General features: G+C 47.0%; 1 protein-coding gene across 1 annotated transcript in view; it reads right to left on the bottom strand.

Moving 5' to 3' along the window:
* Window positions 1-14,409, bottom strand: part of LOC139268658 (protein Niban 1-like) — a 196,451-nt gene that overhangs the window by 88,926 nt on the left and 93,116 nt on the right. Inside the window, exons 4-5 of the mRNA XM_070887176.1 lie at window positions 10,098-10,212; window positions 3,313-3,480 (exon numbers count right to left, since the gene is read on the bottom strand). Of these exons, the coding sequence (XP_070743277.1) occupies window positions 3,313-3,480; window positions 10,098-10,212 (283 nt within the window). The remainder of the gene's footprint in view (window positions 1-3,312; window positions 3,481-10,097; window positions 10,213-14,409) is intronic.

The following is a 14,409-nucleotide window of genomic DNA, read 5'->3' as shown; positions in this document are numbered from 1 at the left end:
TCATCCAAAACTCTGCTACCCATATCCTAACTCACACCAAGTCCTGTTTACCCAGCACCCCAGTGCTTGCTGACCTACATTGTCTCCCAGTCCGGTAACACATTCATTTGAAAATTCTCATCCCTGTTTTCATATTCCTCCATGGCCTCGATGTTTCCTACAACCTTCTGAGATCTTTGCACTCCTCCAATTCTGGCCTCTTGCGCATCACCGATTTTAGTGCCTTCAGGTGCCTAGGTCCTAAGCTCTGGAATTCAATGGAATTCAATCCCTAAACGTCTCCGCCTTGCCACCTCTCTCTCCTTCTTTAAGATGCCCTTTAAAACCTACCTCTTTGACTAAGCTTTTGATCACTTGTCCTAATATCTCCTTGTGTGGCTTGGTTTCACATTTTGTTTGATAATGCTACTGGGATGTTTTACTACGTTAAAAGTGCCCTATAAATGCAAGTTTTTGTTGTCGTACTCACATCTAGCTGGTGGTGAGTTAGCTGGTGGTGAGTTAGCTAGTGGTGGGTTAGCTGGTCTTGAGTTAGCTGGTGGTGAGTTAGCTAGTGGCGAGTTAGCTAGTGGTGGGTTAGCTGGTCTTGAGTTAGCTGGTGGTGAGTTAGCTGGTGGTGAGTTAGCTAGTGGTGGGTTAGCTGGTCTTGAGTTAGCGGGTGGTGAGTTAGCTAGTGGCGAGTTAGCTAGTGGTGGGTTAGCTGGTCTTGAGTTAGCTGGTGGTGAGTTAGCTAGTGGTGAGTTAGCTAGTGGCGAGTTAGCTAGTGGTGGGTTAGCTGGTCTTGAGTTAGCTGGTGGTGAGTTAGCTGGTGGTGAGTTAGCTCGTGGTGGGTTAGCTGGTCTTGAGTTAGCTGGTGGTGAGTTAGCTGGTGGTGAGTTAGCTCGTGGTGGGTTAGCTGGTCTTGAGTTAGCTGGTGGCGAGTTAGCTAGTGGTGGGTTAGCTGGTGGTGAGTTAGCTCGTGGTGGGGTAGCTGGTCTTGAGTTAGCGGGTGGTGAGTTAGCTGGTGGCAAGTTAGCTAGTGGTGGGTTAGCTGGTCTTGAGTTAGCTGGTGGTGAGTTAGCTGGTGGTGGGTTAGCTGGTCTTGAGTTAGCTGGTGGTGAGTTAGCTGGTGGTGAGTTAGCTGGTGGTGAGTTAGCTGGTGTCAACCGGGGCAGCAGCTCAGATCCTACATTTGACCTCAACTATCATAGGCTCAGGAAGAGCAAGATGAAGTTAGCCCGATTCCCCACCACCTATTTACTATCCAGTGATACCTACTGGAAAATACGTGAATGTGGATGTCTGCTGACAGCAGGATCAGCCTTAGCTATGGTGCCCCCATGGTTGAATTGCCTACCAGCATTCACTGCCTAAGTTGACACGTGAAATATGGCCCCTTAGGTGCGATACAAGGACTATCAGCAACCAATCATAATCAGGCATGAGTCACTTGCTGTTCCCCTCCCCCTCTTGTTCTTCCAGCAGGAGCTGAAATCAATGCCCGTTGCAGCATGTAAAGTGTGCCTGATGCACATTTGCATTATTGTTTGAGCTTTTGTACCACTCCGGGGGGAGGGGCCGGGGGGGGGTGCGGGGGACAACATCTTTGACCAGTGATGGTAATTGTGTCTACACAGACAACTAGAAGCCTATTACCACAAACTCTGGGATATATTCTACCTCACATGACTCTTCCATCAAATCATTCCATCAACAAAAACAAATCACAGTAACAAAATGAAAAACATCTTGCATCTAAAAACAAATACTAGAAATACACAGGGGAAACATTGTGGGGATGAAATTTCCCCTTTTAATTAACGGGGTGCAAGACACTTTTTGCCCGGGGGAGGGGGCACTACTGCCTCCTGGGAAATTGCCTGGGAGTTTGCGGAGGTGCTGCCTCGGCAGTGCCGTGCCCCGGGGGATGACGCATCGCCGTGTGTGGCGACCCCTCACTGCCCCATACCGGCCCTGCGGGAGAAATTGTCCTGCGGAAGTCAATGCCAGTGGCGGACATCCCCTCTCGGGGCGCTCCTTAAAGGGGAGGGCGCCAGCGCCAGGGGTTGCCATCTTTTTTTGTCGGCTGACTCTCAGGTTGGCTCGACAATAGCCTGCCTAGCGTGATCCGGGCCACCCTCAGGCAGCCCGGCACTCCGTCTTGGGTACCGGGCTGCTGACCCAGTCGCACGCTGCCCTGGTGGCCTAGTGAAGGGCATCAGAAGCCTTGCAGGGGGCAGCAGCCCTCCCCTTTAATTGAAGGGGAGGGGCATTGAAGCACAACATGAAGCATCCACTTAGCGCTTCCTTCAGCGCCCCAGTAGTGCCCCGGTTACCATCCCCAAAGGAAGTGGAGCGTGCAAGATAGCGCTCCGCTTCCTTTGAGAGGTGGTAAAGGCAGTTCTGCTCCGGGGATGGGACTCCTGTGCCAGGCGCTAAAAGTCCCAGCCCCAGAAGGTTACCGCCTCCAATTGGGCCGCAGGGCAATTTCTCCCCCTTTCTTTTTCCAAGTTCCTACAGTTTCAGAATCTTGTTACGATATTTTGGGACTGAGCTCTGAGACAGTGGCTGTCCATTCTATTGTATCAGAGATGTGCTTGTGAAATAGTGTCACTGGGATCGTAGTGCAAAAGTAGTTTCATTCCCCAGGGCTTCTATCTCTCCCATAGTATATTTGCTGGAATTACTAATATTGGATTTGCATATATATCTGTACATGACTGCTTCTGACTATAGAATCAGACAGCATAGAAGGAGGCCATTCGGCTACATTCTAATGTTTTTGCTTGGCACGGTATGAAACATCAGTCCGTAAAGGGGAACATCTCTGCAGAGCGAGAGGCATTTGCAATGTAGGCACTGCTTCCTGTCTCCTCTCAATTAATATAACATTTTAAAATTCTACTTTCCAGTCAAAGAACTGAGTTTTGTTGACCTCACCACAGCCTCACTGATACCCAATATTTACATGTAACAGTTACTGGGAAGTCATGCACTTGTGGTGCAGACTCGACGGGCCAAATGGCCTACTCCTGCACCTATTTTCTGTATTTCTATGTTTGCCTCATTAAAAGTGCTTCCCCTCCCCCATCACCTTGACAGAGGTTTTGCTTTGATCACCGACAGAGAAGATCAACAAAATGGATACTGTACAATTTATCATTAATTTACATTTGGAGTTTGTTTTGAAATATCACAGAACCTGCTAAAATATCTCTTTTCCAAAAAGTACCAAGCCTATGTATTTTTAGTAGCAGCAGGATTATGATCCCAAACAGATTGAGAGAATGTCACCACTCATATGTAGGTTTTAGTTCACTTCATCAAACCTACCATAATTGAGGTGTCGGATACAGTCATTAAGGACAGCCCCAAATCCCTGTTGTGTCTCTTCATTCTTAAAACAGAAATAGCTGTGCTTTCGATATGGGTGCCACAGATACACTGGATATTGGGTGTGGTTAACAAGAAAGTTCTGATTACTGTCTTTCCCATTGGCTGCTGAAATATAAACACAGAGTTGATCTTATTAGGAGAGAAAGAATAAATACAATGGCCATTTATTAATCACCTTTAACAATGGCTTACACCCCTGTTTACATATTTGGGGTCTGCCTTAGATAGTTCAGTGGCATTGAGCACGCGCATAAATAAACTCTGTGTTTCTTGTGTTTAGAGTTCACCTGTACCCAATATCTAATTATACGATAGTGTAATCCAGGGGTGTAACAATAGGATCCCCTTGTGATCTGAACTGGATATTATGTCTATCACGTTCCCACACATGAACTTCTTCAATCTTTCAGTGGGTGGACTGATAACATTTTAATAAGACAAGGGGTTGATTTTCAACTTGCCATCTGAGCATAAAACTGGCGCTGCTGCTCGACCCTGCATTACAGAAACCGCACACTTTTCCTTAACTTTTAACCCTCGCCTCATGAATAAGAAAAATAATAAGCCATGCTGACCTGCTCTGGGTTCGTGGACTGACTAATACTACTTTTGGTCAGTCTAACATTGAAATAGCCCAAGGTTAACAGAGATTTGGTCAGCATTGGGCTTGCAATAAATTACCTGGGCCTCGCGAGCCTTTCTCTGAGCAAATCATTCTGACTTTCTCAGTTGTGTCCATTTTTCTCCTTGTGTATCCTGGAAGTTGAGGGCCGGCCCTCTGATTTCTCTCCTGATCAGAGATTGGCCAATGGAGCTGTCAATTAAACTAGCTATCCCCCTCACTCCTCACACACACCCCCACCTAAAATAGTTATCCCCCTTAATCCTCGCCCACACCCCTCACCTAAACTAGCTATCCCCCTCACTCCTCCCCCACACCCCCCACTTAAACTAGCTATAGAAACATTGAAACATAGAAATTTACAGCGCAGAAGGAGGCCATTTTGGCCCATTGTGTCCGTGCCGGCCGACAAAGAGCCGCACGGCCCTTGGTCAGCAGCCCTGAAGGTTACATATAAACCTATGAACAATGATGGAAAGACAAAGAGCACCCAGCCCAACCAGCAACTGCGACACCCCTTATACTGAAACATTCTACACTACACCCCCATCGGAACCATGTGATCTCCTGGGAGAGGCAAAAACCAGATAAAAACCCAGGCCAATTTAGGGAGAAAAAATCTGGGAAAATTCCTCTCTGACCCATCCAGGCGATTGAAACTAGTCCAGGAGATCACCCCGGCCGTATTCTATTCCCAGCAGTACTTACCATTATATCTGCGCTATCCAACAAAAGGTCATCTATCTAATCCCAATTACCAGCTCTAGGTCCATAACCCTGTAGGGTTACTGCACTTTAAGTGCCCATCCAACCATCTCTTAAAAGTGGTGAGGGTTTCTGCATCCACCACTCTTTCCAGGTAGCGAGTTCCAGATCCCCACAACCCTCTGCGTAAAGAAGACCCCCCTCAAATCCCCTCTAAACCTTCCACCAACCACTTTAAAACTATGTCCCCTCATAATAGACCCCTCCACCAATGGAAATAGACCCTTACTATCCACTATGTCCAGGCCCCTTAATATTTTGTACACCTCAATGAGGTCTCCTCTAAACCTCCTCTGTTCGAATGAGAACAAACCCAGCCTATCCAATCTGTCCTCATAACTAAGTTTCTCCATTCTAGACAGCATCCTAGTAAATCTCCTCTGCACCCTCTCTAGTGCAATCACGTCCTTCCTATAATACGGTGACCAAAACGGCACGCAGTACTCCAGCTGTGGCCTAACCAAAGTATTATACAATTTAAGCATAACCTCCCTGCTCTTATATTCTATGCCTCGACCAATAAAAGCAAGCATTCCGTATGCCTTCTTAACCACCTTATCCACCTGGTCTGCTACTTTCAGGGATCTATGGACAAGAACTCCAAGGTTCCTTTGTTCATCTACACTATTAAGTGGCCTACTGCTTAATGTGTATACCCTTTCCTTATTAGCCCACCCAAAGTGCATCACCTCACACTTCTCTGAATTAAATTCCATTTTCCACTGCTCTGCCCACCTGACCAGTAGATTGATATCTCCTGCAGCCTATGGCTTTCCTCTTCATTATCAACTACACAGCCAATTTTAGTGTCGTCTGCAAACTTCTTAATCATACTCCCTATATTCCAAACTAAATCGTTGATATATACCACAAAAAGCAAGGGATCCAGTACTGAGCCCTGCGGTACCCCACTGGAAACATCCTTCCAGTCACAAAAACATTACCTTTGCTTCCTACCTCCAAGCCAATTTTGGATCCAACTTGCCACTTTGCCCTCTATCCCATGGGCTTTAACCTTCATGACCAGTCTACCATGTGGGTCCTTATCAAAAGCCTTGCTAAAGTCCACATATACTAAATCATACGCACTACCCTCATCGACCCTCTTGGTTACCTCCTCAAAAAATTCAATCAGGTTAGTCAAACACGATCTTCCCTTAACAAATCCGTGCTGACTGTCCTAATTAATCCTTGCCTTTCCAAATGCAGATTTATCTTGTCATTCAGGATTTTTTCCAATAATTTTCCCACCACTGAGGTTAGGCTGACAGCCCTGTAATTACTCGGCCTATCCCTTTCTCCCTTCTTAAACAAGGGTACTACATTAGCAGTCCTCCAATCCTCCGGCACCATGCCCAGATCCAAAGAGGACTGGAAAATGATGGTCAAGGCCTCTGCTATTTCCTCGTTTACTTTGTTCAACAGCCTGGGGACTTATCTACTTTCAAAGCTGCTAAACCCCTTATTACTTCCTCTTTCACTATAATTATTTCATCCAGAATATCATACTCCTCCTCGATAGCAGTATCTGCATTGCCCCTTTCCTTTGTGAAAACAGATGCAAAGTATTCGTTAAGAACCCTACCAACATCTTCCGCCTCCAAACAAAGATTACTCTCATGGTCACTAATAGGCCCTACCCTTTCTTTAGTTACCCTCTTACTCAATATATTTATAGAACATCTTAGGGTTTTCCTTAATTTTACTGGCCAAGAATTTTTCGTGTTCTCTCTTAGCATTCCCAATATCCTTTTTAATTTTGCCTCTTAACTTTCTATATTCCTCTAAAGTTTCTGTAGTATTTAGCCATTGGTATATGACATAAGCATCCCTTTTTTTCTTAATCCTCCCCTGTAAGTCCCTAGACATCTAGGGGGCTCTAGAATTATTTTTCTCAGTCTTTTTCGTTAGGGGCACATGTTTGGCCTGAGCCTTCCGGATCTTCTCCTTGAATGCCTCCCACTGTTCCTACACTGATTTACCCACAAGTAGCTGTTTCCAGTCCACTATGGCCAAATCACTCCTTAACTTAGCAAAATTAGCTTTTCCCCAATTCAAAACTTTTATTCCAGGCCTATTCTTGTCCTTATCCATAACCAACTTGAATCTGATTGAATTATGGTCACTGGCACCCAAGTGCTCTTCCACTTATACCCCTTCAACCTGCCCAGCTTCATTCCCCGAAACGAAATCCAAGACCACCCCCTCTCGTGTTGGGCTTGCTACATACTGACTAAAAAAGTTCTCTTGAATGCATTTCAAGAATTCTATACCCTCTATACTCTTCACATTAAATTTGTCCCAATCAATACTTGCATAGTTAAAATCCCCGACTATTACTACCCTATGATTTTTGGATTCACAGCAATTTGCCTACGTATTTGCTTCTCTATCTCCCTCTCACTGTTTGGGGGTCTATAATACATGCTTAGCAGTGTGATTGCCCCTTTTTTATTTTTCAATGCGACCCATATGGCCTCATTTGTTGATCCCTCTAACATATCATCCCTCCTCACTGCTGCAATAGTTTCTTTAATCAGTACCGCAACCCCCACCCCCCTCCCCGCTTTTTACCCCACTCTCTATCTTGTCTAAAAATCCTGTAGCCAAAAATATTGATCTGCCAAATCTGCCCCTCTTTCAGCCATGTCTCTGTAATGGCTAGAATGTCATACTCCCAAGTGTCTACCTGTGCTCTTAGCTCATCTGCCTTTTTCGCTATACTCCTTGCATTAAAGTATATACCATTCAGCACAGGAAGACCTTCTTGCTTACTACATACTAAGCCCTGTTTCCTCTGTCTTACAGATTCGCTTTCTAGATTCTTGCTATCCAATTTCTGCTTTACTTCCATTCCTTTTGAATTCGTTCTCAGGTTCCCATCCCCCTGCCAAGCTAGTTTAAACTCTCCCCAACAGCACTAGCAAAACTCCCTGTGAGGATATTGGTCCCGGCGCTGTTGAGGTGCAACCCGTCCGGTTTGTACAGGTCCCATCTCCCCCAGAAGCGGTTCCAATGCCTCAAGAATTTAAAGCCCTTCCTCCTACACCAACTTTCCAGCCATGTGTTCATCCTCTCTATTCTTCTATTCTTATTCTCATTAGCACGAGGCACCGGTAGTAACCTGGAGATTACTACCTTTGAGGTCCTACCCTTTAATTTTCTTCCTAGCTCCCTAAATTCTTTCTGTAGGACCTCATCCCTCATTTTACCTATGTCGTTGGTCCCGACATGGACCACGACCTCTAGCTGTTTACCCTCCCCACCCAGGATGTCCTGCATCCGCTCTGCGACATCCTTGACCCTGGCAGCAGGGAGACATGAAACCATTCGGGAGTCACGTCTCCGGCCGCAGAAACGCCTGTCTGATCCCCTGACTATAGAATCCCCTATCACCAGGGCTCTTTTGTTCTTCGTCCCTCCCCCCTGTGCAGCTGAGCCACCCGTGGTGCCTTGGAATTGGCTCTGATTGCACTCCCCAGAGGCACCGTCATCCTTACCGATATTCAGAAGTGAATATCAGTTTGAAAGCGAGATGGATTCACGGGGGGGCTCCTGCACTACCTGCCTAGCACACTTACTACGTCTGGTGGTCACTCACGTCCCCTCTGCCTGAACGTTTTTAAGCTGCGGGGTAACCACCTCCTGAAACGTGCTATCCACGTAGCTCTCATCCTCGTGGATGCACCGTATTGACCCCACCCGTTGCTCCAGCTCCAAAACGCGGAGCTCGAGCAGTTGAAGCTGGAGACACCTCCTGCACACATAGTTATCAAGGCTGCACAAAGCATCCAGAATTTCCCACATGCCACAGGATGTGCACTCCATGGGACTGAGCTGCACTGTCATCCCTCTAGTTAGCCTTATCTAATTTAAAATCTACTTAAAAATAAATCGTCCTCACTCCTCCCCCACACCCCTACCTAAACTAGCTATCCCCCACTCCTCCCCCTCACACCCCCTCACTCCTCCCCCACATACCCCCTCACTCCTCCCCCACATACCCCCTCACTCCTCCCCCTCACACCTCCCTCTCACACCCCCTCACTCCTCCCCCTCACACCCCCTCACTCCTTCCCCTCACACCCCCTCACTCCTCTCCCTCACACCCCCTCACTCCTCCCCCTCACACCCCCTCACTCCTCCCCCTCACACCCCCTCACTCCTCCCCCTCACACCCCCTCACTTCTCCCCCACACACCCCCTCACTCCTCCCCCTCACTCCTCCCCCACACACCCCCTCACTCCTCTGCCTCACACCTCCCCCACATTCCCACCTAAACTAGCTATCCCCCACTCCTCCCCCTCACTCCTCTCTCACTCCCCCACAGACCGCCCCCCTCACTCCTCTCCCACGAAGAGAGGATTCTCAGCAAACTTCCTGTCCTTCTCAACATCAGGTGCGAAGACCTGATGGGCGTTTGAGATGAGCCAATTAATTATTTACTGTCTTTCGTCAGATTTTAAAGCCGTGCAAACCAACTCATTTTAATTTGAAAAACACACTTAAACGTAATCATTTCCAAATCCTTTTGATGGAAAAATGAGCAAAAGTCCCAAAAAGTGAGATCTTTATATTACAGGACTGTAATATGCTAAAGCCCCTGGTGCTGTGGAATCTGCCCATTCATGCTGGGCTCCACAGCACCAGCAACAACAAATGGCTGCGAATGTCCTCATCATTGGGAAAGATCCATTGAGACCAGTAAGCAGAGACACCACATGGTTTGTGCTGGTCTCCACAGCTCAGATGACCAGTGCAGTAAGCAACAGTGCCTATATTTACCACAGGAAAAAAACGGGGTAGAGATCTGCCAGAATGCCTTGCTCAGGGACACCTGGGCCAATTCCGACCACTACATTGCCTGAGATCAGCTAAACCAAAATGGGAACCAAACCTTGTGACCTTGTTGGTCCATATTCCTCAGTTCCACAGTGAGCAGCATATTTCTAACTGAATCATGAGAGACTCTTTCTTGGTATTATTCTGAATGGTCTTGCCGACTACAGAAAATAATTCTCCAACTTACTGATATCACCTAACTTTACTGTCGAGTCAAATCATTCTCCCTCTTGCCCCCTACCTCCCAATCTAAACCTGACAATTGTTCTCCGTTTTTGTCTTTCCTAATATAGATTTAGGAATTTCAAGTATGCCTTTATTTTCAATTGGAAAGTTACCAAGGTTTCTACCATCTAGAAACATGAATACTTGTTGGCGTTTTGTGTGACATGCTTGTTTTTCCAGAATGACATGAACTTAGTATTGATTTGTGCTGAAACAGCTACAGAAATCGAAATGCCATCAAAATGTCAACAACTCAGTGCTACTCACCACTTGGGTCAGGGAAATATTTATCCACCAAGAGGGCATATTCAACCATGGACGTCAGCACTCTGCAGCCAGTTGGAAGCAGTTTACATTTTGGGCCTCCTCCTTTCTGATGGGCCTAACACAAATACACAACAACACAGAAAGAACAGTCAGCGTCTACATCAAGTCTAGCATGTTGTTTTTAAAACTTGTATTAAAGCAAATATTTACTTACACAGACCTTTGCGATGTTCCATAGCAAGATACTTTGAAATTATTGCAGGGATGGGAAACTCCATTAATGTTGGAACTGTTCTGATGTTTTCATTAAAAAAAATTATCTTTGCTTTCCCAGGCAAAGAGAATTTAGGAATTCGGTCAACATGGAGGAGATTTTCGGTTTGGGTGCCAACCGGGTGCAGTATCGGTGGTGCGCCCGCCCAACGAGGCAGATGGGAGGCCTGAACCACTTTCAGGCTCAAGTCTCTAATGTTTCTGCAGCAAGCTGCAGGCACTAAACGGCTACTCTGCTGCAGCTCGCCAGACTGTTCCGGGACCGGTCGTCAGGAAGAAGATGGTTTTAACAGCCGGGAATGGAGACACCGTGGCCCTGGGGTAAGGCAGCGAGCAGCAGCCTCCTTACAGCAGCACATCGCTTTGGGAGCGTGTCTGCAGATGGGCTCAGAGATCGGCACTGAGTCCGGGGGAAGTTCAGGGGGAGTCGGGGACTGTGTGTAACGGGTGGAGTGGAGCAAGAACTGGTCTCAGTGCATGGAGTGAGTGGGGGAAGTGAGAGGTCATTCTAGGGCTGTGTGTGGACAGCGTGTGTCCCGGGTAAGGGAGACAGAATGGGAAGGATCTGCTATTTACGATCATTGCTGCTTTCTCTCGCCGGATTTATACAAGGAGCATCTATTGCAGGCACCGGGCAAGTAATTGAAGGAACCGGAACAAATGTGATGTTACCTCCAACTGAGACAGATGGAACAGTGCAACCAGCTCCTTGTCACACAGTAGATTCACGGCCTCATTTTATTTCTTCCTCTGAGCCCCTCAACTTCATCTGGCAGCGTAATGTTGGTGAGTGGTGATTGATTGCCCTGGGAACCAACAGGAAAAGAGCTCAGAGGCCGGAGGGCCCACGGAGCAACGTGTTCTGCAACCAATCGCAGTGCTTGAGGGGTGGATCCTGAATCGACCTGTCAGGTTACCAGTGAGTGTAAAACTGAGCCCTGCCAGAGTCAGCACTTTTCAGGGGAGGAGAACCAGTGAGTGTAAAACTGAACTAGCCAGAGTCAGCACCTTCAGGGGAGGAGAACCAGTGAGTGTAAAACTGAACTAGCCAGAGTCAGCACCTTCAGGGGAGGAGAATCAGTATTAGAAAGGGAGGATTTGCAGACGGGAAACTCAAACGAAACATTTGACTGAGGCACTCGATTCCTCAGGATCTAAATATCATCGGCCTTTGAATGTGGAAGGAGAAATGTTTGTCTGTTCTGTCTGGGAAAAGATTTCAAACATCAGTGTGACTGGAGAAGCACCGAGACACACACACCCGAGTGAGAGTGTTCCAGTGGACTGGCTGTGGAAAGAGCTTTAACCAGTTACACAGCCTGAAAAATCATCGCAGCGGGGAGAAACTATACACGTGTTGTGTGTGTGGACGAGGCTTCAACTGATCATCCAACCTGGAGAGGCACAAGGTCATCCGCACCATGGCAAAACCGTGGAAATGTGGGGACTGTGGGAAGGGATTCAATTCCCAGTCTGACCTGGAAATTCATCGACGCAGTCACACCGGGGAGAGGCCGTTCACTTGCACTGTGTGTGGAAAGGGATTCACTAAGTCATCCCACCTGCTGACACACCAGCGGGTTCACACTGGGGAGAGGCTATTCACCTGCTCTGAGTGTGGGAAGGGATTCATTGAGTCAACCAACCTGCTGACACACCAGCGAGTTCACAATGGGGAGAGACCGTTCACCTGCTCTGAGTGTGAGAAGGGATTCACAGAGTCATCCAACCTGCTGAGACACCAGCGAGTTCACACTAAGGAGAGGCTGTTCACCTGCTCAGTGTGTGGGAAGGGATTCACAGAGTCATCCAACCTGCTGAGACATCAGCGAGTTCACAAGTGACTGCAGGGGTTGGATTTTGCTGTTATTCACATCCCTACTGAATCGTGTTCATTCGCCTGTTAGCTGCCATTTCTTTCTGCTGATGTTAATAACCCTTTAACTAGGCTGGAATTTAATATTTTGATATTTCAAATAACAGTGTGTCAATATTTGATGTCTCCAAGATAAGAGGAGACTAATTGATGTCCTGTTACTGACTGCTCCATTTTTGATCGGGGCGGAGGAGTGGTGAGACATTGGGGCCCAGAAGAGGCGAGGGCTCAGGGGCAGCACGGGCAGCCCACACTGCGATCTATAGATAGTAGGAGCATGTGTGCGCACTAGGTCCATGCAGCAGAGCTTGGTCTCCAGTTGTCTTGGTCATCCCCTGCAAAACAAATACACTGCTTTGGGTACTGTTGGGGGGATGACTCTTCAGGGGAAGACAGCAGCAGCTAAGTTCATGGCACTGTGGGTGGCTCTGCTGCACAGGAAGGCAGGAAAAAGAGTGGGAGAGCGATAGTGATAGGGGATTCAATTGTAAGGGGAATAGATAGGGGTTTCTGCGGCCGCAACCAAGACTCTAGGATGGTATGTTGCCTCCCTAGTGCAAGGGTCAAGGAGCACGTGCAGGACATTCTGAAAAGGGAGGGTGAACAGCCAGTTGTCGTGGTGCATATAGGTACCAATGATATAGGTAAAAAACGTGATGAGGTCCTATGAGAAGAATTTAGGGAGCTTGGAGCCAAATTAAAAAGTAGGACCTCAAAAGTAGTAATCTCAGGATTGCTACCAGTGCCACGTGCTAGTCAGAGTAGGAATCGCAGGATAGCTCAGATGAATGCGTGGCTTGAGGAGTGTTGCAGAAGGGAGGGATTCAAATTCCTGGGACATTGGAACCGGCTCTGGGGTAGGTGGGACCAGTATAAACCGGATGGTCTGCACCTGGGCAGGACCGGAACCAATGTCCGAGAGGGAGTGTTTGCTAGTGCTGTTGGGGAGGAGTTAAACTAATATGGCAGTGGGATGGGAACCTTTGCAGAGAGGCAGAGGGAAATAAAAAGGAGACAAAGGCAAAAGATCGAAAGGCGAATAGTAAAAGTGGAGGGCAGAGAAACCCAAGGCAAAAAATAAAAAGGGCCACATTACAGCAAAATTCTAAAGGGGCAAAGTATGTTAAAAAGACAAGCCTGAAGGCTCTGTGCCTCAATGTGAGGAGTATTCGGAATAAGGTGGACGAATTAACTGCACAGATAGCAGTTAAGGAAGGACATTGGCTTGGATGATGTGGAATCGTTATAGGTAGAGCTCCGGAATACCAAAGGGCAAGAAAATGCTAGTGGGAGTTGTGTACAGACCACCAAACAGTAGTAGTGAGGTTGGGGACAGCATAAAACAAGAAATAAGGGATGTGTGCAATAAAGGTACAGCAGTTATCATGGGCGACTTTCATTTACAGATAGATTGGGCTAACCAAACTGGTAGCAATGCGGTGGAGGAGGATTTCCTGGAGTGTATTAAGGATGGTTTTCTTGACCAATATGTCGAGGAACCAACTAAAGGGCTGGCCATCCTAGACTGGATGATGTGTAATGAGAAAGGACTAATTAGCAATCTTGTTGTGCAAGGCCCCTTGGGGAAGAGTGACCATAATATGGTAGAATTCTTTATTAAGATGGAGAGTGACACAGTTAATTCAGAAACTAGGGTCCTGACCTGAAGGAAAGCTAACTTCGACGGCATGAGGCGTGAATTGGCTAGAATTGACTGGCAAATGATACTTAAAGGGTTGACGGTGGATAGGCAATGGAAAACATTTATAGATTACGTGGATGAATTTCAACAATTGTACATCCCTATCTGGAGTAAAAAATAAAACAGGGAAGGTGGCTCAACTGTGGCTAACAAGGGAAATTAAGGATAGTGTTAGATCCAAGGAAGAGGCATATAAATTGGCCAAAAAAAGCAGCAAACCTGAGGACTGGGAGAAATTTAGAATTCAGCAGAGGAGGACAAAGGGTTTGATTAGGAGGGGGAAAATAGAGTACGAGAGGAAGCTTGCTTGGAACATAAAAACTGACTGCAAAAGCTTCTATAGATATGTGAAGAGAAAAAGATTAGTGAAGACAAACGTAGGTCCCTTGCAGTCGGACTCAGGTGAATTTATAATGAGGAACAAAGAAATGGCAGACCAAATGAACAAATACTTTGGTTCT

This window comes from Pristiophorus japonicus, chromosome 8 (assembly GCF_044704955.1).
Source record: "Pristiophorus japonicus isolate sPriJap1 chromosome 8, sPriJap1.hap1, whole genome shotgun sequence".
Lineage (NCBI taxonomy): Eukaryota > Metazoa > Chordata > Chondrichthyes > Pristiophoridae > Pristiophorus > Pristiophorus japonicus.
This window is presented reverse-complemented; position numbering and strand designations above follow the sequence as displayed.